Genomic DNA, 24,926 nt, shown 5'->3' with positions numbered 1-24,926 from the left:
AATCCCCATGGCTCCATCGATGCCTATTCCGCTTTCATCGGAGGAAGAGGACGCGTCGAGGCTGGAGCCCATTCCGGGGCCTTTGGGAGTGCCCGCACCGAGGCCACCAGCGAAGTCCCCAATGCCATCGGTGCCACTTCGCCCGGCACCAATATCGGATCTCGATTTATCGTTGCCAAGGCCAAGACCATCTATGCCGGCTCTGATGCCTTCGATGCCAAGGCCCCCTCTGGCTGGAGGGATCCCATCTCTTCCATCAAGACCGCCGATGGATTATGGGGATCAGTTATATGATCTGTGGACAGATGATGCATCTGATTCCCAGGACTCCACCGAAGTTCCGTCGGAGTCGTCACCTCCAGAGGAAAGGCGCAAATCTCCTCCTGAAGACCTCTCATTTATAAGCTTCATCAAGGAGATGGCGGAGTCTATTCCCTTCACACTGCAGACAGAAGAGGACTCCAGGCATAAAATGCTGGAGGTACTTCAGTTCCTGGATCTTCCAAAAGAAATCATGTCCGTCCCCGTCCATGAGATTTTACAGGATTTGATGCAGCAGAACTGGGAGAATCCTGGGTCGGTTCCTCCCGTGAACTGCAAGACAGATGCAATTTATCTTGTGCAGCCATCTCTAGGCTTCCAGAAGATGCAATTGGCGCATCAGTCGGTAGTGGTGGAGTCCGCCCATAAGAAGGCCAAGTGTCAAAAGCCTCATTCCTCAGCACCACCTGGGAAGGAGCAGAAGTTTCTTGATACATTCAGTCATAGTGTTTCACAGAGCAATGCTCATTTCACATATTGCGTCGTATCAATTATATATGACGCAGTACAATCAGAACCTGTTTAAACAACTACAGGACTTTGGTGAGTCTCTCCCAGAGCAGCTTCAAGACCAGCTGAACTCTTATCATTAAGAAAGGCTTCGATGCTGGTAAACATGAGGTCAGATCGGCGAATGATGTCTTCGATAACTCCTCCCAGTTGTCAGTGGCCGGCATCAGCACTCGCCGTTGGGCATGGCTGAAGTCCTCAGATCTTCGCCCAGAGGTGCAAGATCGTCTGGCTGACCTCCCCTGCACAGGGGATAACCTCTTTAGTGAAAAAATTCAGGAGATGGTAGCCCAGCTGAAGGACCACAATGAAACTCTGTCAGCTCTCTCCAAGCGCCTGTTTAGACGAGAAGTTAAACGAACAGCATACAAAGCCCAGAGATGATATCCACCAACGGCACGGGCTCGTCCATCCCACCCATTCCAAAAGTCTGCGCCACACCAGCCACGGGCTCATAAAACTCAACCTCCCGCCCAGCCTAGTCCTGTTGCGGGGTTTTGACTTCCAACTCGGAAGCGAAGATCATCCCCCTCTGCCATTTCTGCCTGTCGGCCAACTATACCACTTCACCACCATGTGGCTAAACTACCACAGACCGGTGGGTAGAGTGTCGTAGCTCAAGGCTACCATCTAAACTTCCTCTCTGTCCCGTCGGTCAATCCACCTCGGCTGGGGTGGACCACCTTTGACTACTATCTTCATCGGCAGAAGGAAGTAACTTCCCTTCTTCAAACGAATGCCATTGAACCGGTTCCTCTTTCACAGAGGGGGCTCGAGTTCTACTCCCGATACTTTTTAATCTCAAGATGGGAGATATTCACCCGATATTAGACCTTCGAGCTCTAAACAAACATCTTCGGAGAGAGAAGTTTCGGATGGTAACCTTGGGCTCCTTACTTCCACTTCTCCAACAGGGGGGATTGGCTTTGTTCTCTGGACCTGAAAGATGCGTACATGCACATCGCAATTACCACGTCTCACAGAAAGTATCTCTGCTTCCTTGTCGGAGACCAACATTTCCAGTACAGAGTACTTCCCTTCGGCCTTTCATCGACCCCTCGTGTCTTCACGAAATGCCTGGCAGTCATAGCCGCATACTTAAGACTGGGCACTCGTGTCTATCCTTACCTGGATGACTGGTTACTGAGAGCTCAGTCATCAGAAGGAGTTCTTCACTCCCTCCATCTTACAGTGCAGCTACTACTATCATTGGGATTTCTAATCAATTATCAAAAATCTCACCTGGTTCCGTCTCAGTTCCTCTCCTTTATCGGAGCGGATCTCGACACGATCCAAGGAAGGGCCTTACTTCCCAGGGACCGAGCTCACACGCTAGCATCGCTGGCGCATGCTATACAGTCTCGCCGAACCACGACAGCCCGTCATTTACTCGTCTTGCTGGGACATATGGCATCCTCTGTCCATGTTACCCCAATGGCTCGTCTGGCCATGCGAGTAACGCAGTGGACATTAAAGTCCCAGTGGTCACAGGCACATCATCCAATGTCCGACGTTGTCCACGTCACCAGGCAGCTTTGCCTCTCACTGGCATGGTGGATCCAGGAGTCCCACCTGCTTCAAGGTCTACCATTTGAAGCTCCAGAACCTCACATAATCTTAACAACCGACGCTTCCACTCTAGGTTGGGGAGCGCATGTCAATGACCTGCAGACTCAGGGAACCTGGTCGGCAGAGGAGTCGCAACATCAAATAAATTTTCTGGAGCTCCGAGCGATCAGATATGCTCTCTCTGCTTTTTGGGATTGTTTGGCCATCAAAACAGTCCTGATCCAAATGGACAACCAGGTAGCAATGTGGCACATCAACAAGCAGGGAGGCACCGGGACCTACCTTCTCTGTCAAGAGGTGGCACAAATTTGGGCTTTTGCTCTATCTTAGGCCATGCTTCTGAGAGTAACGTATCTGGCAGGTGTGGACAATTTCAGTCGAGAGTTTCAGCCACACGAGTGGTCTCTCAACCCTTTAGTGGCAGACTGGATATTTCGGAAGTGGGGATATCTGAGCATCGACCTATTTGCGTCATCTTGCAATCACAAGGTGGACAACTTCTGCTCCCTACGTCGCAGTCGCCAAGTTCTGCCTTTGGATGTGTTCGCCCTATCCTGGAAGAAGGGCTTCCTCTATGCCTACCCACCACTTCCTCTCATCAGCAAGACTCTCTTGAAGCTACGCACAGACAAGGGTTTGATTCTTGTTGCCCCCTACTGGCCACGACAGGCATGATTTCCCATCCTTTGGGATCTGTGTGTCCGCAGATTCCTCTAGGCATGGATCCGTTCCTGATCTCTCACAGGAACGGTCAATTGCGCCACCCCAAACTTCAGACCCTATCACTGACAGTTGGGATGTTGAAAGGTTGATTTTGCAACTGCTCATTCTGTTGGACTCTGTGTCCCAGGTTCTAGTTGCTTCACGAAAGCCTTCTACTAGAAGATCTTGTCATTCTAAATGGAAAACATTTCATTGTGGTGCATTTCAAAGGAGTTAGATCCTTTTACCTGCTCCACAAATCAGTTTTTAGACTACCTCTGGCATCTCTCAGAGTTGGGTTTACAAACCTTTTCCATCAGAGTGCATGTTGGTGCAGTGGCCACCTTCCATAGGGGTACAGTGGATGTCTCTATCTCGACACAGCCCCTGATGGTGCGCTTTATGAAGGGCTTGCTTCATCTGAAGCCTCCTCTCCGTCCACCGGCCCCGTCTTGGGACCTTAATGTGGTTTTAGAGCAGCTCATGAAACCTCCGTTTGAGCCTCTGCATTCCTGCGAGTTACGGCATATCACTTGGAAGGGCCTTTTTCCTTCTGGCGTTAACATCTGCTCGCAGGATCAGTGAGCTACAGGCACTGGTTACATACCCCCTTACACGAAATTTCTTCATGATCGGGTGGTCCTTTACACTCATCCTAAATTTCTACCGAAAGTGGTATCTGAGTTTCATTTAAATTAGTCCACAGTGCTGCCTACTTTCTTTCCAAAGCCCCACTCACTTCCTGCTGAGTGGGCTCTCCATTCCTTGGACTGCAAACATACGCTTGCCTTTTATTTGGAATGCACTGCAGGCCATAGGAAATCCCCCCAGCTCTTTGTTTCCTTTGATAAGCCTAAGCTGGGAATCCCGGTCAGAAAGCAGACCCTGTCCTCCTGGTTGGCGGCCTGTATTTCCTTCTGCTATCTATGAGCAGGCCTTCCGCTCCAGGGATGCATTAAGGCACACTCCATTAGAGCAGTGGCAATGTCTGTTGCACACCTTCGCTCTGTACCTCTTATTGATATCTGCAAAGCTGCAACCTGGAGTTCTCTCCATACCTTTGCAGCCCACTACTGCATAGACAAAGCTGGTACACAAGATTCTATTTTTGGCCAGTCTGTTCTACGCAACTTATTCTCAGCGTAATATCCAACTTCCTTCTTCACCCGCTGGGATATTCAGGCTTCCCGTTATCCAAAGAATCACCCCTGTTGTGCCAGTTGCACGTCTTTGGATGTTTTTGCTACATGCACGGGCATCCTCAGCTTGTTACTCGCCCATAAGTGAGGACTACTATCCTGCTTGTCCTGTGAGAAAGCAGAGTTGCTTACCTATAACAGGTGTTATCACAGGACAGCAGGATGTTAATCCTCACGAAACCCACCCGCCACCCCGCGGAGTTGGGTACGCTTGCGACTTATTATTTTATTTTTTGCACGCTCTTTTGGCTAAAGATAAGACTGAAGGGAGACCCCTGCTGGATGCGGGGTTAGTGCCATCCTGGGCATGCCCAGTAGGTGCCAGACAAAGTTCTAGAAACTTTGACAGAAGTGTTCCGTGATTGGGCTCCATCCTGATGATGTCACCCATATGTAAAGACTAACATCCTGCTGTCCTGTGAGAACACCTGTTACAGGTAAGCAACTCTGCTTTCTCACCCTTAGAGCTGCTTGGATAACAGACAGGAATTGTGGTGCTTACTCTGTGTTCTTCCTACTTCTCACATGAGGAAGATGGGTCATGACATGAACAGGGAGGATGACAAGCCTGCACTTCACAATCTATTGTTACCAAGCAGTAAATGGGCATAAACTCTACTGCTTCCCATGAAACTGAGCAGGTGTGAGCTGCAAGCCATGAGAGGCAAGAGACAAAAGACCAAGGGGCCTATGCAATATTGTGCGCTCAGGCTAGCACACAGGCTAACACCTGATGCAAAAAAAAAAAGGGATTAGTGCATCCAAAACGTGTGTCCAAACATACCCTTAGCTAATAGCACTCATCACATGTAAATGCCATGTATATGAGGCTTTGCTATTGCCCTTGATGTGAAACATCACTGTGCGCCTGACGAGCACGTTTTTACACACCAGAATTGAAGCCAGCCCTGGAACTGGCGTTGTCTTGACGTGCGTCAAGGGCTAAAAAAACAGGAATTACTGGTTTTCTGTGGTCCCGAAACTAAGTAGGAGGAAGCACAGAAAGCAGCATTAAAAAAAAAAAATAAATAAAAATTCTTGACGGGGGTCAGGTTAAGAAAATGGATGCTCAGTTTACGAGTGTCCGTTTTTCTAGCCCATGGCTGTGTGCGAGTTAGGAAAACTGATGCTCGTTAATTGAGTGTCTGTTTTCCTAACCCACGCACGCCACATCTCCTGGGCTCCCAATGCCATGGACGCATTAGGGATGCACAATTTATCCATAGCGCTTCTGTTTTAGCACAGCAGCTCATCTGCCTATTGCAGGGGCACCCAGGAGAGGGAGATGTGCGCACATTGAAAAAAGTGTGCCCAGTTTGGACTTGCGTTTCTCGCGCTTGATATTGCAAGTGACTTCTGACATGCAGTGCCCTACTGCCGCATTGTGCTTGGATGTTATGATATCACAGTCACAGCTGTGTTTCTTGTGCATTGCAGCAGGTGACTTCACAGAAATAGCCCCATGCTATTTCAGAGTGCAGTGGCCACCTTACAGCATGACTTAACCTCATACTGACAATACAGAGATCAATATAGAGAACTTTCCCTGTCTGCAAAAACTGCTTCATCTATTAACCTCCCAGCGGAGCCAATTTGCAAGTTCTTGGAACTCGTTAGCAAGTCAACTAATTGCTGTCAGCCTTTAACTTTTTAACAAAGCCCTGCGGCACTGATAATAATAAACAGCTGAGAGCCCTTCCTTGGAGCATGGCTAGTTTTAGTCAAATAATTAATAGCACCGGCACGTCACACATTAAACGCTGCTCAGAAGGGAAGAACATTAATTATTTTTCAGTAGCAAAATGTTTGGAAGGAGAGGCAGGTCTAAACTCCTATTAGTCAAATTGACTTAGGGAATAGCCATTGCTTATTACCGGCATTAGCAGCACGGGTTCTGTTTAATGTTTGATTGCTTGCCAGGTTCTTATGGTCTGGATTGGCCACTGTTGGAAACAGGATGCTGGGCTTGATGGACCCTCGGTCTGACCCAGTATGGCATATTCTTATGTTCAGGTAAAGCACCACAGTGATGCTGAGCCTTTCTTCTGTAGGACCCATAGTAACTTAGTAAATGACAGCAGAAAAAGGTCCATCCGGTCTGCCTAGCATGTGTTTTTGTTTTAGGATAGTAACTGCCGCTGTGTGCATTTCTTCACTTCCATCCTTCGGCTCAGATCGGGCTCAGTCTGGGACTGCCGAGTGCCTTGCTTTATGTGCATTTCATGTAACAAGTTGCTGCTCTCAGTGCAGTTCCTGCCTGTAAGGTGATTAGCTGGCTGGCTCCGTTTCCCAATCCAGTCCTGGTTGTACCTCGGTGCAGGTTTGTTTTCCCTGAAGAGATGGAGACTGCTAAGCCACCTCTGTCAGGAAAACTAAATTGCTAGTCATCTCTTGCAATGACCCCTCCAGTCCATTGGTGGAGATGACCCATTTTTAATCAATATTTACCCATGGATGCATGTGGGTGCTCTGTTCTTACAATAACCGCAGCCCCCACACTGCTTGCTAAGGCATTGCACAGGAGAGGGTATTCACCTCTGGCCTTCCATCATTTTAATCCCCATTGGGATACAGCGCCCTCTGGTGTTACAGCTGGGAAGATGCTGGCGGTAGTGACAGGAGAGAGAGAACAACAGGGCACTGGGTGCCAAGCTTTGCCTCAGCTGCCTGGGGGTAATGGCGCATCTCCTGGCTGCTTGCCTATATGAGGATGTGGATACAAGAGTTTGCTTACTAGAGACTGAAGCCTTTCCCCCAGCTGGCACTGTGTCAATACTGCCGGCTTCCAGCTCTCTTGTTATGCAGTCCTGCTGTTGCTTGATTCGGAGCTCAGTGCCTCTCCCTTAAGAGACCTAATCTGTTCTTAAAAAAATAAAAGCAATTAAGCCCCACTGGGCCAATCAGTGCTGGCCTCTGGGTATGTGAAAGTGTTTCTGTTACCTGTAGCGTGTCCCCTGGTGCTTCCTGTCGCTGGGCTGAGAGGGTCCCCCTTCCTCCAGCTCCTGCCTCTGTCCTGTGTTGACAGGCGAGGTTGCCCAGTAACAGGAGAAGCAGCTCTGGGGAGCGCCTGTGAAGAAATCCTCTGAGAACAGCTTCAGCAAGGCGAGACGGGGAGATGTGGCAGCTCCTGCCCTCCCCAGAGGAGGCAACAAGTTGAGTATTAGAAGCCAAAATGTCCACATTTTTGGATTCTTTATTGTAGATTTAAATATCTTTAAAATAGCCTGACTCAGGCCGAGTTTCGCCCTCTTACAATGGGGCTGCGTCAGGGGCTCAATTTGATCAATTAGAAATCCTTGATTATTCAAATAGTGTATATGAGAGGCATCAGATGGTCTCTGAAACGTGGTGTCAATAAATATAGTGCTGTGGTCAATTAACAATATTGCCGTGGTAGGTATACCAAATAGATGCGATCAATTCAACCTGCAAAGGTTATAACCCTCCCCCCCGGGTAGCAACAGATCAAGACGGACAAGGGTCCCCGACCCCCCCTGCTCGAACTCCTCAGCAGCAGGAGGGATAGCCCTACCAGGGCCTAGCAACCTCCTGGGAGGGAACATCAACATATTTTAGTTCTCTATCCCTTTTTTTTTTTTCCCCAGACTGCAGGGATTGCACCTCTACCATCTGCTGGAGACAGAGAAATACTGAGGGACTGCAGGTGGCACCTCTACCATCTGCTGGAGACAGAGAAATACTGAGGGACTGCAGGTGGCACCTCTACCATCTGCTGGAGACAGAGAAATACTGAGGGACTGCAGGTGACCCTCCAGATATTATATACCAGTGCAAATAAAACTTTCTCTGCCTCCTTTTGCTGGAAGGGAGGCATAATCCCAGGAGTCTGGACTGATCTGGGTTATGAACAGGAAACTGAAATTGAACTCCTGGGTCTGAGGTAGAGAGAAATCACATTTCTGGTGGCCAGTGTGGTACTCTACCCCGGCCCAGGAAAGAATTTAATTTCCAGTATAAACTCTCTGGGGTGGACACCTACTACTACTGAACATGCCCCAAAGTCAGGGTCAAATAGTGCCAAAGTGCATATTATTCAGCTGAAAGTGTCCACGCCAAGTGCTAATAACTTTATTCAGCAGTAGGTGCCCTTCCCAGAGAGCTTATGCTGGAAATTGTCCTTTCGACTGAGGTGGAGTAAACTCACAATGGGGTGGCCAATAATTTTCTTTGGCTGTGCCCACTGGTAGAGGCAGCTAGAGACTATCACATGGGCAAAACACATAGGGCCACTATTTCAAGATGTCAGCGGGGGACCCGGGATCACTGTCAAGAAGATCCTTCTGCTACCAGCTCATTTTGCTGGATGGTGTAGACCACAGTGGTGATCACTTTTCCATGGTGGGGACAGATGAGAGCAGCAGTAGTAGTACCAGGAAAGAGAAGATGGCTTCAGGGGCAAAACCACCATCGTCTCCTGCCCCAGGCATTCCTGTGGCGGGGTGGCACAGTGAATATAGAAGTTGGGCTTGGTCAGGGCTTCGCATACAGAGATGACCCCAATGTCATAGTCAAGGTCTTCATTAAAGATTCTTCCCCCTGAGGGTGGGGCAAATGGTGATGCTGGACAACTCTCCTGGGCTGACCAGATGGAGGGCCTAGAGTTAAAAGAACTAGAAACAGCCATGATTGCATCCGTGATTGGGCAAGGTCATGGGTTACCTTAAACCCATTTCACCAGAAACCCCGTGGCCATCAACCCCAGAGAGGATACCCCCCCAAGTGGCTCACTGCCACATCAGCCCCCCATGTGGATCAGAGTAGAGCACCACCTGCGGATCTTCTGTCAGCAAATTCGGGAACATTGAGCTGATCACAGCCTACTGTGAGTTACCGTTTCTCCAATAGGAGAGAGTGGAGCATCGTGATTACTGCAGAGCAGGCTGAACAGCTCTACAGAGTAGTCACCCAAATGGTCAACCTAATGGGTGGATGGCCATGAAGGTGTCCGTGTTGCCATCCAGCTCTGGGTTCTCGTCAGGAGGAGATTCTGCATTGCCAGGGGGATCACCTTACTCCAGCAGGAGACGACATACGCCTTCTGAAGTTTTCCAGGATCAATTTTGGGGTGTCCCCAGGCTTTTAGAAGAGAGACACAACTTGCACAAGGTTTCTCACCAAGAGCGTCTGTTAGAACATCATTTATATGCCATGTGACAAGGCGATAGCAAAAGCCAGAAGAATGCTGGGCTGCATAGAGAGAGGAATATCGAGTAAGAAAAGGGAAGTAATAATCCCCTTGTACAGGTCCTTGGTGAGGCCTCACCTGGAGTACTGTGTTCAGTTCTGGAGACCGTATCTACAAAGAGACAAAGACAAGATGGAAGCGGTACAGAGAAGGGCGAACAGGAAGGTGGAGGATCTTCATCGGATGACGTACGAGGAGAGATTGAAGAATCTAAATATGTACTCCCTGGAGGAAAGGAGGAGCAGGGGTGATATGATACAGACTTTCAGATACTTGAAAAACTTTAATGATCCAAAGACAACGACAAACCTTTTCAGACGGAAAAAAATCAGCAGAACCAGAGGTCACGAGCTGAGGCTCCGGGGAGGAAGACTAAGAACCAATGTCAGGAAGTATTTCTTCACGGAAAGGGTGGTGGATGCCTGGAATGCCCTTCCGGAGGAAGTGGTGAAGTCTAAAACTGTGAAAGACTTCAAAGGGGCGTGGGATAAACACTGTGGATCCATCAAGTCTAGTGGGCATAAATATAGAGGAGGTGGTAAAACACTGCACGGAGTGGCAGTAGCCACAGAGGCATTCACGGAGCGGGATGCCAGTGGCCAGTAGTTGTTCCACCTTCAGGCAGCAAAATACTGCACGGAGCGGCAGTAGCCACAGAGGCATTCACGGAGCGGGATGCCAGTGGTTTGTGTTCCACCTTCACGGAGCGGAAGGTTGGAGGGCTGCCATCTCCAAAAAAACAAAAAACAAAAAAAACCAAAACAAAAAACAAACAAAACAGAGGTGGGTAAGAGTATGGGGCAGGGGTGTGGCCGTTTATTGCGGCAGTTGCTACCCCTGATTGAGCTGGATGTTCATTGGGATGCGGATACGGCACTGCTCTCTGCATTGGTGGAGGGGTGGAAGGGAATTGGGGCCGGAGGGTGCTGGAAGCCGATAGTGACGGGGGAGGGGGAGAAAAAAAGGGGGGGGGGGGAGATAAAAAAAAAAAAAAATGGATAAATTGCGTAGCTTGCTGGGCAGACTGGATGGGCCGTTTGGTCTTCTTCTGCCGTCATTTCTATGTTTCTATGTTCGGGCTACAGTATCCTTACGTGCCAATCCATGTGATGAACTTCATGGAGGAGAACCGGGCTGCCTGGTTGGCGGCCTACGCCAACTGCACCATTGTGAAAGATTCTGCTACCCCAGAATACCGTAGGGAGCGCACAGACTATCTCCAGACTCTAGACTGCAAGGTTGCTGAACTGCAATGGGGCAGGAACATTTACAAGCATGCAGTAGTTTATCATCCCAGAGGTGGGGCTCAACGTTCGTACTCGGTGAACTGTATCCTGCCTTACTGTAAGGAAGCCCAGTCCCACCCACTTTCAACCCTGGAGACTGCCAAAGGCTGAGAGTCCTCCAGTGGGGGAGCTAATTGCCCTGTGAGGTGGGGCTGACTTTAGAAGACTTTGACCAGACACCTCTGAAGCAGGGCTGGTGCAAGGGGATTAGGCGTCCTAGGCACCATTGCGCCACCCCCCCGACTGGGAGAGCTTTAAGTGCACAACTTACACCACCATGGGAAGCTCAACCAGTTTGCTGAAATAAAAGGAGTGAAACACTGGAACTGTAAAGAAATCAACTGTAACTGCACAAGTATTTAAAGATGGACTTTATTTTGCCTTCGACTAATCAGTAAATTATTATTTAACGCCCAGTTCCTGGACCTGCCTGTTCTTTCACAGCATCTCCCTCCCTGGGATGTCACAACTACCAACACACACTGCATCACACACCATTGTCTGGGCCATAGATGAGTCTCCCCCATGGAAAAACAACCTGCTTTTTCAATTGCTGGTCCGATATTGTGGAACTCCCTTCCTATTGAATTAAGACTGGAATCTTCTACTCAAACTTTTAAGAAGAATTTAAAAATTTTACTTTTTCTAAAAGCTTTTCCAACATGATCAATTGAATTATATAATAAATGTAACTCTATTATTGTTCTTTTTCACTTTCTTCTTTAATTCTCTCTCTTATTTTGTATAACACCATTGTTTTTATTCTTCACGATGTAACCTTCTATCATTATTGTTATATGTGAACCGATGTGGTGGCTATTGCTGAACATCGGTATATAAAAAAACAAATAAATAGAAAGAATCCCTATCCCTATCTCAGGGATCAGGAGTCAGCTAGCTGGAACAGCCCCGAAGGTTATAACTAAGATTGTGTGCCCTTGGGAGGAAACACCCCGGGTAAGGGTTACATGAAGATTAGCTAAGGATCCATCCTCCATGCGGTTCTGTCTCTGTTCTTACTGGGGAATGTATAAACCTCCTCCTCGGGTAGGCAGAGCAGTGTGTGAGGTGCAGTGAGCGCTGCCGTCCCTGTTGTATCCAGCGGCGGACTCACCATGTCGGACCGGCCCGGGTATTCGCGGCCCAGGACACGTCATGTGGTCTGCCAAGCGCGGCTCTGTCACAGCCGCGCCTGGCAGACCACGTGACGGGAGCGATCGGCCAATCCGCCCCTGGTTGTATCTAATCTGAGTGTGAGGGAAGCTCGTGCAGCCTGGAGGAGGACCTGCCCTGTGTCTAGACCAGGGGTACCCGGGGGAGAAATGTGGCCCTGCGTTCAGCCACTGTGAGAGGTCTGTCCCCTGAGATTTCTGTGAAGTATAGGGACAGGCCAGATAAATCAATACAAAACTGTGTCACAAGAAAAAAAATATCACATGAAAGAGAACATTTATTTCAACCTTCTGGTAAATATTTTGTGCAAAAACAAATATTAACCTTTCATATTTACTGCAGAGATTTTAAGAGGATTAGACTGTTATATAGGTGGGGTATACATTTTTTTTTTATTAAAGAAAATAAGATTTGCTCTGAGCTGTGACTGAAAAAATATTTAATGGGCTTCAGGAGATAATTAATGTTCAGTACGGGCTCATTTAATTCCTGTTGTAGAGGGAGCTCCACCACACCCACGCCTCACTTCTCACAAATTGCTTCAGCTTTGGGATGTGATTCTTGATTTCTCCCCTCACATGGCTGCTTTTTCACCCTGCTCCACAAATCAGATCTAATATTTCATCCCTTGAATGCACGCTGCTCTCTCACAGTGGGAACTGACCCTTGGCCTGTACTCCTGGGTGCACGCTGCTCTCTCACAGTGGGAACTGACCCTTGGCCTGTACTCCTGGGTGCACGCTGCTCTCTCACAGTGGGAACTGACCCTTGGCCTGTACTCCTGGGTGCACGCTGCTCTCTCACAGTGGGAACTGACCCTTGGCCTGTACTCCTGGGTGCACGCTGCTCTCTCACAGTGGGAACTGACCCTTGGCCTGTACTCCTGGGTGCACGCTGCTCTCTCACAGTGGGAACTGACCCTTGGCCTGTACTCCTGGGTGCACGCTGCTCTCTCACAGTGGGAACTGACCCTTGGCCTGTACTCCTGGGTGCACGCTGCTCTCTCACAGTGGGAACTGACCCTTGGCCTGTACTCCTGGGTGCACGCTGCTCTCTCACAGTGGGAACTGACCCTTGGCCTGTACTCCTGGGTGCACGCTGCTCTCTCACAGTGGGAACTGACCCTTGGCCTGTACTCCTGGGTGCACGCTGCTCTCTCACAGTGGGAACTGACCCTTGGCCTGTACTCCTGGGTGCACGCTGCTCTCTCACAGTGGGAACTGACCCTTGGCCTGTACTCCTGGGTGCACGCTGCTCTCTCACAGTGGGAACTGACCCTTGGCCTGTACTCCTGGGTGCACGCTGCTCTCTCACAGTGGGAACTGACCCTTGGCCTGTACTCCTGGGTGCACGCTGCTCTCTCACAGTGGGAACTGACCCTTGGCCTGTACTCCTGGGTGCACGCTGCTCTCTCACAGTGGGAACTGACCCTTGGCCTGTACTCCTGGGTGCACGCTGCTCTCTCACAGTGGGAACTGACCCTTGGCCTGTACTCCTGGGTGCACGCTGCTCTCTCACAGTGGGAACTGACCCTTGGCCTGTACTCCTGGGTGCACGCTGCTGGAGAGATGGGGGGCAGTTCTTCAGGGGAGAGCACTTTCTTGATAGAACCAGTGACGGCATCAGTCTGTGATGGATTCAGTAAGGGTCCCGTGAGCTGGCGAGCGCTCACAGGCCCCCATCACTTTCCCTCCTCCTCCTCTTCCTCCATGAGCTTCCTGTTACAAAGAAAAGCCATACAGGGCCACTGTGGGGCCTGGGAGTGGGCGCTGATTCTATTACTGACCGCTGTCAGTAGGACCTGGGCCCAGGACCAGTCCCATGAGCTGAAGGAAGATAACAGAGGGCTCCCCAGTGGGTGGGGGGAGGAGGAGATGGACTTTCATGTGCCCTGGTCACAATGGACTGAGCTGGTATCAGACGGGACCGCGGGGTCTCTGCCTATCCTTTCGGTGGATGGACCCCAGCACTGCCCTGCAGAGAGGAACTCACTTTCCAGATGTTCCTTGCTCTACTCCCTCACCTCTGCATTATTCCTGAGTTTACCTAGAGTTGAAAGTATTATAAAGCTCCCTAGCATGAATTTAAGTAGATATAACCAAGCTAACCTCACCCCTCCCTGATTTCTTTATATGCGAAAAGCTTTGTAAATACTACAATTGAACAGAATCTGATTGTGAGAAGGAATAATGAACTGTGGCCAAGGCTGGCCCTATAAATACGTCAGGGACAAGTATCAGTATTGCATTTCCCTAAAGTGTTCTTGAAAAGCGAGGGAGTGTGGAACCGCAATCCATCCATCTCCCTTTCTAATATAATCATCTATATCGTTTGGCATGATCTGTTATTACTTAATTACAGTTGGTTAAACTGGCAGAAAACTAGATAAAGTGGTCAACCAGCCGATCAAGGTAGGAGTGATATTCCCATTTTATAGCTTGAGATTTCCTGTCTGTCATCTGCTCATTATTTCACCCATCTAATAGCTCATGAATGGAGGTATCCGGGTATAAACTCTGCATTTTTACAGGTTGCATCTGAAGATCTCCGATAGTAGCAATGATGGTGTGGCTTTGCTTTCTGCTCCTAGGGACTGTGACTCTTCCCAAGCTTGCAGGTGAGTGACTTTTCTCCTCACAGCAGAAACATCCTCAGATATTCTGATATGCTGTATCCAAAATATGAACCTGATCTCCAAAGCAAATGAATTCTCGCAGACTTCACTGGCATTATGCTGTTAATAAGGCCCCGGTAATGACAGAGACATTAGAAAGAAGAAACTGAGGAGCCAGCAAGAGAGAAACTATAATGGGAAGTATAGGGAGAGCAGAAAAGACCCTAGTCATCTTTCTGCATGGAGCTGGATTTCATCCTTGTTAATAACATGGCCAAGCTTCTAATTACCTTGGGTTTGTTTAAACAGAAGGTGGAATATTAAAGTGTAACTAAGTTATACGATGACACCTATTATGATGATCAATTAAGCCTAATGTACACATGCACTATAGAGGTTCTTGGTAAAAGAAAAATTAATTTGGACACTATTGGTATTCTTTGCATTTGTGGGTCATTGTTTACCAATGGTCCAACACAAAATTATTAATAATTAAAGGACTGTGGTTCTAAATAATGCTAATAATCATGCCAGTAATAGCAGTGACTATTCCCTAAGTCAGCTTGATTAATAGCAGTTTATGGACTTCTCCAGGAACTTGTCCATACATTTTTTAAACCCAGCCATGCTAACTGCCTTAATCACATACAGGTCGATCCAGTATCGTCCGCTCGAGGATTGCCCGTCTGTAACGTGCTCGTAGCGCACAATTCGGGCGCGCAAGGCAATTCGGCGATACATTCTCCAGTTTCACGCGTCCGTATCGCTTCTGAAAACAGACGCATAACCCTTTCCGCACCCGGCATGTAAATGAACGAAAAAGCTGTATAATGAAGGAATTAGCTATTCCCCTGCGATACTGTAACGGGCGCTGATATTATCTCCTCCGTAACCCGCTGTTCTGCCGCGGCCTTAACCTGCTAGTTTACCGCCTCCCCCTAGTAGGAGTTAGTGTAGTGTAGGGTAAAAACATTGCTTACCCGCCCTGGTCCCGTCCGGTCTCCTGCAGCCCCGTCCGGACCGGACGGGGCTGCAGGAGACCGGACGGGACCAGGGCAAAAAAAAACAAACGAAAAAGTAGCAAGGCTCGGGCCTGCTATGGTCAATTGCACGATTTTCCCGTGCAGGCGGCCATCTTTACTTTGCCACCTACCTGCCTGCCCGATCGAACATGCTGCCGCTGCTGGCTCCCCGGATCTCTCTGCCGCTGCCCCCCTGGACCCCGCTGCTGCCTACCCGCCGCTCCCGGATCCTGCTGCCGCCCCCCCCCCCCCCCCCGCTGCTGACCCGCCCGTGCGATTTTGGCGCTCATCCAGGCAGGGAGAAGGGACTACCGGATGCCGCTGATGGCTGCCCGCCGCCCACCGGCCGCCCACCGGGACCCACGGCCCTCCGACAGGTATTTAAAATTGTTTTATTTTTTTATATAACACACAGGTTTTTTGTTTTTTACACTTTTTAAACTTTTTTACACTTCCTGGTACCTGTCATTTCAAATGTCATTTGAAATGACAGGCACCAGCGCACCCAGGTTACTGTATAGGCGCTGTTACAGCGCCTATACAGTAAAATGGGTTGCGCGGGCATAACCCTTCCCTAACGCTTCACAGCCGCGGCATGCATTTGCATGCGATTAGAGGAGAGTATCGGGGAGTTAGTGAAGAGAACTGTGCGTGCGGGGAGGAAGGGTGCGCCTGACACTACCTCACTGTTTTTACCGCAGCCTTACTGGATCGACCTGATACTCTGATAATGAATTCTAGAGGTTAATTATGTGTTGAGTGAAAAATAATTTTCTCTGATGTGTTTTAAATGTGCTACTTGCTAACTTCATGGAGTGCACCCTAGTCCTAGTCTGAAAGAGTAAATAACCGATTCACATTTATCTGTTCTAGTCCTCTCATAATTTTGTAGACCTCTATCATATCCCCCCTCAACTGTCTCTTATCCAAGCTGAACAGCCCTAACCTCTTTAGTCTTTCATCATAGGGGAGCTGTTCCATTCCCCTTATCATTTTGGTAGCCCTTCTCTGTACCTTCTCCATCATAATTATATCTTTTTTTAAGATGCAGTGACCAGAATTGTACACAGTATTCAAGGTGTGGTCTCACCATGGAGAGCAATACAGAGGCATTATGACATTTTCCATTTTATTAACCATTCCCTCTCTAATAATTCAATAATTTCAATGTATTCTCCACTATGATGCCTAGATCTTTCTACCTTAATAATGGTTAATGGATTTTTCCTCCAGGAACTTGTCCAAACCATTTTTAAATGCAGCTACACTAATAGCTTTCACCACATCCTCTGGCAATGAATTCAAGAACTTAATTATGCGTTGAGTAAAATATTTTTTGACTCAACGCATAATTAAGTTCTTGAATTTTTAGATGTGAATGTCTGTGATCTGACATCTGAAGAAGTGACTTATGTAGTTTTTAAAAGCTTTTGTATAATATATTTTAGTACATGCATCTTTTTATTTTAGGCAGCGTGGCTTGTTTTGTTTTCTAAATGGGAGGTATATTGGTATTTTAGAGTCTGATGTAATATTTGCATGGTTGCCTTTTCGTAGGTGGAGTTGTACTTTGAGTGCTGGCAATTAGTGCTGATTTTGATATGGGAGGTTTACTATATTGTAATTATTTATGCATTTTGTTCTGAGGGTCAAGCCCACACCCATTGCATGTTGCAAGAGGCCTAATGCCATATGGTTCCATGTGTGTTTTATCTCTAGGAGAGAGGGGGGTTGAGGAAGGAAGACTGTTGTAGACCTGGTAGGGGGGGGAGAGGGTGAGTGGTGCATGTGGAAGGGGAGAGGGGACTAAGGGAACAAGACTGAATCCCCTGCTATAAATGTCACCGTACGCCACTGCTTTTCATGAGTAGACTTGTTACTGTTTGAGTCTAGCAGGTTTTCTCTATAGGTTGTGGTTCTCTATAGAATGTGGTTCGTGCAGTTAGTGTAGCTGTGTTTAAAAAAGGATTGGATGAGTTCTTGGAGGAGAAGTCCATTACCTGCTATTAAGTTCACCTAGAGAATAGCCATTGCCATTAGCAATGGTTACATGGAATAGACTTAGTTTTTGGGTACTTGCCAGGTTCTTATGGCCTGGATTGGCCACTGTTGGACACAGGATGCTGGGCTTGATGGACCCTTGGTCTGACCCAGTATGGCATTTTCTTATGTTCTTATGTTCTGAGTACATTTTTGGCTAGGTTTTGTTATGGTTCATAATGTTACTGGTAGAAAGAATTTATGTTGCTGTTACTGAGGTAAATTTGGATATTATTTTTGTTTGGTGCACAGTAAGGGAGCATGGTAAGAGACGAGTGTGGAGGAAGCCATGGGATTTGTGCCGGGATTGAACTAACAAGATGGTTCCCCTGTCACAAGTCATGTAGGATGACAGCTGCAGGGAAAGGCATGTACGGAGACCCTCAGAATTGGGTTCTTTTTCACTTCTAGTTGTATCAGATATTCTGGGTGGATGAGACCCTGGGATTCTAATTGTTTAAAGTTTTATCTAAAATATTTTCCACTGTTTGTGAATATGTAATATCACCGAATGATCATAGAATGATATTTGTTGTGAAGGAGGGTCTATATGATGCCTTAATAGTGTGGTGAATATGGGGTGATGTGCTGCTCCTCTTAAGAGTGTGGGTTTAGGTGATTGCTGGAAGATGGTCCCAAGGGTGTATAAATTCTGGCGCTTTAGGTGGGATTTGGTCCTTTCTAGGTCTGAGCTGGTAGAGAGAAGGTCCTCCAGGATGTAGTTGACCTGGAGTCAGCCTGTGGGCTAGTGGGCCCGGGAACCATTCTAGGTGGAACCCTTCAAGAGCTTTTTCCCCTCAAGGAAAAAGGTCTGAGGCCATGGGTGTGAAGGAAGAATTTCTTCCTTCTGAGGGAATGGGAAAAGGAACCACGGAGAGTCTCGCAGTTTATGGGCCTATACCCCACATCTTTTAGGTACCTAGCAACACTTCTGACAACCGTCATTCTTCAATATTGTGGCAGAAATCCCATCTCGCAAGCACCTCCCCGAGTTCCCTTAGTATCCTGGGATGTATCTCATCAGGCCCAATAACCTTGTCCACTCAAACGGTTTTGCTAGTTCTGCCCCACACTGATCCTTACTCTTGCCAATCAGCAACATTCCTTCTCCAAGGTCTTTTGTTTAATATTTCTGCTTTCTCCACACATTGCTCCTTGTCTCCTTTCAATCTTAAGACACCACTCCTGGCCGCCTTCCTTTCTCTGATATATCTTAAAAATCTTTTGTCACCTCATTTTACCTCTATGGCAACCCTTTCTTCTACCTGGGCTTTTACTGATTTCTTTCCTTATCTCTTTAATTTTATTTAAATATTCTTTTTTATGAGATCCTTTGTATTTTAAGTATGCAGTCTTTTTGCTTTTATTTTATCAGCCACCTCTTTGGAGAACCATGGCTGTTTCTTTTCCTCTTATTTACTTTTCTTACATAAAGATTTGTTGCTTTTAGTATCTCTCCTTTTAGTGTGGGCCCACTCTTTTTTCATTTCACCTGTCTTCTCCTAGCCATCTAGCTCCTCTTCAAAGTATTTCCGAATTTTACCAGAGACCACATTTTTTAACTTTAGGACTTTGAGCTTCCTATGACATGTTTTCATCTTGGCTGCTACATCAAGCCATACTATCTGATGATCACTAGTGCTCAGGTGAGTATCTGCCCGGACATTTACAAGTGGTGGCCTGAATGGTGGTAATTATGTCATAGAACATACAACACAGATATGTAGAAACAAATACTCAATTTACTAAATATTGTAAAAATATAGTAAAAATCAGCAAAAGTAAATATCACACAGTATCACAGCAATATTGCATGAATCAGTGAAAGGCAAATAGCATTACAATAATACTTATCTGTTACTCTTGGCCCTTACAAGTAACTTTTTGGTTCTGTTTCCTCTTCCACCCCCACCATCGATGTAGATAGCAGTGGTGGAGCTGCATCTAAGTGAAGTATCTAGCTATTGGTTAGGGGTAGTAACCGCCGTAATAACTAAGCTACTCCCATGCTTGTTTACCCTGCCTGTGCAATTCAGTCCTTGTTGGTGGTTGTCTGAATATAAATCCTCTTTTCTTTATCCCCCTGCTGTTGAAGCATTGAGCTGCGCTGGATATGTATTCCAATTCAATGTATCTGTGAAAAAAATAGATGGATACACAGGCCTGGGGAAAAGACCATGGGGTGGCTACTGGTGCTCTCCCTCTGGCAATTCTAAAGACACTGTAATTGCTGTTTCCTTATAATTCTCATTTTCTGGCTCTAGTTGAGGTTTTGCAAAGCCAGTTGGTCTAATTGGAACTCACAGCTCTGACGAGATTTACACCCAGCTGTAGCTCGTTAGGCATCCTGGTGCTGGATAGCCCCAGAGAAGTCAAACATTGAACCTGTTCTTATCTCAGTCAGTTAATGAGAAAACTTAGAGAAGAAGGGAAAAAAAAGAGTATGCAGCAGCATCATGTGTTATGCTAAGCTGTGCACTATATATTGATCCACATTTATTAGTTTATTGATTGATGATTGCTATGTTACATACTAACCCCACCTGTGCATTACAAAGTCTTCTGAAAACCTAAAATAATTCCCTAAAATAATTTAATATAACATTAGAGGTACTTTTGTGAATTTTTCCCCTCCATTTGTTTGAGCAGAGCCTCTTGAAGGGCATCCACGATCTCTCTACATTTTACAGATTCTGCAGAAGGGATACTTCAATCCACATCTGGCAGATTAATATTTCCAATGAGCAACAGCTCTGCCTTCCTTTCCACCTTTTAAATGTCTTCAGCCAGATCTCTGTCCATTCCCTTTGCCTGAGTTGGAGGCCTGTAGACCACGCCAGTGTAAATAGAAGTGCCATTATCTGTTTTTTAAGGCACTCCACAGTGCTTCCTCCTTTCCCCATTCCCTCTGCATTTCAGGTGACACAAACAGTTCCTCCTCCCCCTTTTCTGTGATCCCTGCCCTTCCTCAACAGGTTATAGATCAGTATGGCTGTATCTCATTCTTGAGGTTTGCTGGACCGTGTCTCTAACAATATCCAAGTCTGCCTGCAGCTCTGCAACTTTATTGCCCACATTTTCAGCATTTGTGCTCATAGCTGTCCATCTCTTCACCTTTTGCTTAAGTGTGGACGAATGAGCTGATTTATCTTCTTATTTTTGCCACCCATTTCATGTGCTGCTTGGGGATGACATTGCAAATACCGTGGCTTCCATCTGCCACTCCCATCCTCTAGTTTTAAATGCCTGAATCCTTTTTGTTGCCATAGACAGATGCAGGCCACTCCCACTTGGCTTGGTTTACTTAATAGCTTCCTTTGTGGGACAGTATCAAATGCTTTCTGAAATTCAAGTAAACCACATCCAGTGCATGTGCCCTTGATCTAATTTTCTGGAAAAAAAAAATAAAAAATTGAAAACAATCTCCTTTGGTAAAACCGTACAAACTGACCGATTCTAGATACTTCAATCTCTTGTCCTTCAGTAGAATCTCCATTAAGTTTTCCCACTACCGAGGTCAAACTAACTGGCCTGTAGTTTCCAACCTTCTCTCTATTACCAGTTTTATGAATCGAAAATTATAGACAGGAGATAACAAGATAAGAAATTGGGAGAAAGGTGAAAAGTTGGAGAAGGATGAGAGAAGAAAATGGGCTCCAAATAGAGAAAGGGAGAGAAGCATTAGAGGAACAAGGAAGAGAACTGAAATGTAGGGTTTGAAGGACCCTTGGTTCATCTTGCTTCTTGTTGTGTATTTTCATAGCACAGATTTGATGAGGATTCGTCCTAGGGAAAGGTATAGACCATGGGAAAGTTTTCTCCAAGCTGGTCATGTTTTTCATATTTTCCAGTCGAGGGACATCCTCAAAATATCCGCGGCTTCATCTTTGGACAATGGGACAACTCCAAGCAGCAGCCCTCCTCTACTGAAATTAAATTTCCATCCATTAATGTTGGGATTGGTGCTGAGAATCAGATGCTTCTAGATTCTTCCATTAATGCAGACTACTTCTGCCAGGGACCGTGCCTGGATCACTGGATAAATTACATGGATAACTGTTACCTGTATGTGCCAACACCGAGCACAAAAGCCGAGGCTGAGGTATGGCTTTCTCTTTGTTTCTTCCTGTGTCTCTCAGTGTTTGCACTGCACGATTTCTACAAAAGTGCTTCCATTTCTTGCTGATTTTTTTTGCAGCGTTTCTGTAAATCAGCTTTCAATAGAGCCCAGCTGGCCAGAATTGAGGATATCAGACAAAATGCTTTTGTTGTGGCTCTTGCAAAATCTATGGACAAGAAGGCAGCTCAGTTCTGGACAGAACAAAGTGATGTGAAAGTGAGTATCAACGTTCTGTCAAAGGCGGCCAACCTGTAAATAAGAAACGGAGTGCACAAAAGGCTCATCAAAGGGCATCCAACTGCATTGGGATACTCCCAATACAGAATCCCTGGAACAGTGAGCAAAGAGCATCTGGGGACCTGGTAAAATTACAGGGTCTCTGAAACAGTGACAATGATGTCTGGGTTCCATCTCCCTGAAGCAGGCATTACAACAAACACGTGAGCTAGTTATAGAAATATCACCGTTATACTCCTTTATCCTGACACAATCTGAATCAGACATTCTGGCAGTACCAAATATCTGCAGTTCATCAATTTTTTTTAGGAGGTTTAATCCTTCTGTTTCGGCAATAGTCGTTAAATTATCGTGTCTCCAATGGGGTTGGGTAGAAAAGGCTAAGAGACACTATCCTGAGCTCATAGACCTTATTCTTGGATCCAAAGTAAAAATAGACAGAATGGTGCTCCAGTTTATTTATTCTGAAGGGAAATCACTTGTAGACTGAATTCTATGATTTTTAACGTTGATACAATGGCATTCTGAGTCTGCTTTGTGCAGCCGGTTATTTCAGAACAGGGGTGGTCAACTCTTGTCCTCGAGAGCCACAAATGGGCCAGGTTTTCAGGATATCCACAATGAATATGCATGAGAGAGATTTGCGTACCATGGAGGCAGTGCATGCAGATCTATCTATCTCATATTCTTTGTGGATATTCTGAAAACCTGGCCTGTATGTGGCTCTTGTGGAGCAGCGTTGGTCACCCCTGCTTCAGAGGAATGCTTGAGAAGCTGTGGGGTTTTCAGTTTATTAGATCAATCAGTTGTTGTGCTAAACCTCAGGTGGAGAGTCAGTATAAAGGTACTATACGTCTGTGTCTACTGGTGTACCTTCAAATAATCATGGATTACTTAGCAGGAGTCACTTTAAATTGGTCTGACCTTATTTACTGTTAAAGACAGAATTTGATTTTTTGATAGGGATGGAACAACCAGAGAGGACTAATCTTTGGTATCAGTGGATGTTTCTCCCTTGGAATAGGAGGTAAGAGAAGCAGAGTTTATCTGTTCTTTGGAGACTGCACATCTATTTAATGTGTTTAGGGGAGGTGCTTTCTTACTAGGCATGGTTGTAAATTTCATTCAAGCAGTGGTTTTCACCTGGGGAGTGGGGGAATAGAAATATGACACAGTTGGAAGGGATGTTGTTTCGGCATCTTGGCCTGACTACGCCAGTGATTTGCCAGGTACAAGTTGGGTATCCGGCTACACATGGAGTATGAGGTGGAAGTGTGCACACTCATTTATACTATGGGGCACGAAGCAAAGCACACCTTCAAATAATTTATCTTCCAGGCTTAGGGAGACAGAAACAAATATGAAAAGGTCCTAGAACAGAATGAGGAATACTTTTATCCCAAGTGCAATGTAATTTGAGTGGGCAAGGTTTCAGCTTGAGGGGGCACCGTTAGAAGCTTTCATTAGGCAGCTGTAGGAGCTGTGACTTTGGAGCCTCTATATTGACCAGTCAAATGGAATTTTGACATATGATAAGTGTCATAGTCCTCATGAGACTGGGAACTGAGAGAGTACAGAGCATACATCGCAGTCATTCAGGACTTGCCAAATGCAGGGAGAGGTACAAACTGGTGGTCGGGCATCGGGTCATTGGATAAAAGAGAATGTTCTCTTGCCAACAACATCTCATCCATAGGCATAGCCAAAACAAGGAGCCTCTGTTCACGTCAAAGCTGCCCGACCTTCCTTGGCAGAAGGTAAACCTACTTAGTGGCACTGGATTGAAATCCTGCAATTTACTTACTCTCTCTATGCAGCCTCTTTGCCTAATTTGGATCATCTGAGACCCTGGTACCTGACAACAGAGCAGAGTTCAAGGCGCAGTTGTTTTCAGACTTCTTAGCTTAATAGGATGTGCACCATGTGATGACGAGTCTGCATTTTCCCCAAGCGAATAGACTGACAGAGTGGTGGCTGCTGCATTAAACGTTTCTGTGTTAATTGGAAACCTAACTTGCCCTACTATACTAACAGAACGTATGAGGAAGATCTAGGATAGCGGAACTAGGAAAAAAGGTACAGAGAAGGACAACAGTAATAATAAAGGGGGTGGAACAACTCTCTGAGGGAAAGCTAAAGAGGTTAGAGGTCTGAGAGGGAATATAAGGTTTTATAAAATCATGAGTGAGCCATGGATCAATAAAGAACAGTTATTCGCCTTTTGAAATAGTACTAGGACCGAGGGACACATCATGAACCTAACAGGTGGAAGTTTTAAAGCATATCTGTGAATATTTTAACTGAAAGAAATATATGTATGACTTGGTTTTTTGTTTAAATTAGTTCTTTTATACTTACTGAATATGCAAATGTATTTAAATTTGCCATAGACTTGTAAACTGGGCTGCAGACTTTTCCTGAGATCCTGCAGAGAGAAAGGGGCCCCTGACAACTGCGGCAAGCCTGTCCAGAGAAGGACTGACAAGTGCCATAGGCACACACAGAGAGATAATTGCCTTTCTCAATCTTTTTTTCAGGACTCGGACTGTGGGGTAACACCGACTGCAACAGCCGCTTCCCCTTTGTTTGCTCATATACTCCCACGCTATCCCCCTAGATGTCGGTGCGCTCCATGTGGGCTGAAGAATGGCCGAGCCCCCCTGCCTGATGGCCTCTTCCTGCTCGGGCCCACCTGCTTCTGTCGACATTTTCCCCATCCTTTGCCTTGATGTTCCAGTTTATTCCCAGTGCCGAGTGCGGTTCTGACCCTGGATTAGTGGCACCCAGACAGCACAAGGTCCATGTGGAAGCTGCCATGGTACCTTAGTCCTTCTGTTAATTGGGTGACTCAGTAACTTGTATGGAATTCATTCTTGCGTTACAGAATAAAGGTCATCCTGGTGGTGGTTTACCTCAGGAATGCACGA

At 46.6% G+C, this 24,926-nt stretch overlaps 2 protein-coding genes across 6 annotated transcripts in view; one reads left to right on the top strand and one right to left on the bottom strand.

The window, feature by feature from the left end:
- FAM216B (family with sequence similarity 216 member B) overlaps window positions 1-7,325 on the bottom strand; it is a 17,672-nt gene extending 10,347 nt beyond the window's left edge. Inside the window, exon 1 of the mRNA XM_029574919.1 lies at window positions 7,242-7,325. The gene's annotated coding sequence lies outside the window, so the exon portion shown is untranslated. The remainder of the gene's footprint in view (window positions 1-7,241) is intronic.
- Window positions 1-24,926, top strand: part of LOC115074922 (snaclec 5-like) — a 27,425-nt gene extending 2,499 nt beyond the window's left edge. Inside the window, exons 1-6 of one of the 5 annotated variants that reach the window (XM_029574895.1) lie at window positions 7,236-7,453; window positions 14,497-14,583; window positions 21,494-21,744; window positions 21,841-21,978; window positions 22,963-23,026; window positions 24,537-24,926. In XM_029574895.1, coding sequence (XP_029430755.1) covers window positions 14,526-14,583; window positions 21,494-21,744; window positions 21,841-21,978; window positions 22,963-23,026; window positions 24,537-24,616 — 591 coding nt within the window. In that variant the 5' untranslated portion in view covers window positions 7,236-7,453; window positions 14,497-14,525 and the 3' untranslated portion in view covers window positions 24,617-24,926. The other 4 variants (XM_029574894.1, XR_003852372.1, XM_029574893.1 and 1 more) reach the window with 4 other exon arrangements.

The sequence above is a fragment of the Rhinatrema bivittatum genome, chromosome 13 (assembly GCF_901001135.1).
Source record: "Rhinatrema bivittatum chromosome 13, aRhiBiv1.1, whole genome shotgun sequence".
Classification (NCBI taxonomy): Eukaryota; Metazoa; Chordata; class Amphibia; order Gymnophiona; family Rhinatrematidae; genus Rhinatrema; species Rhinatrema bivittatum.
Note: the sequence above shows the minus strand (reverse complement) of the source record. Positions and strands in the feature narration are given on the sequence as shown.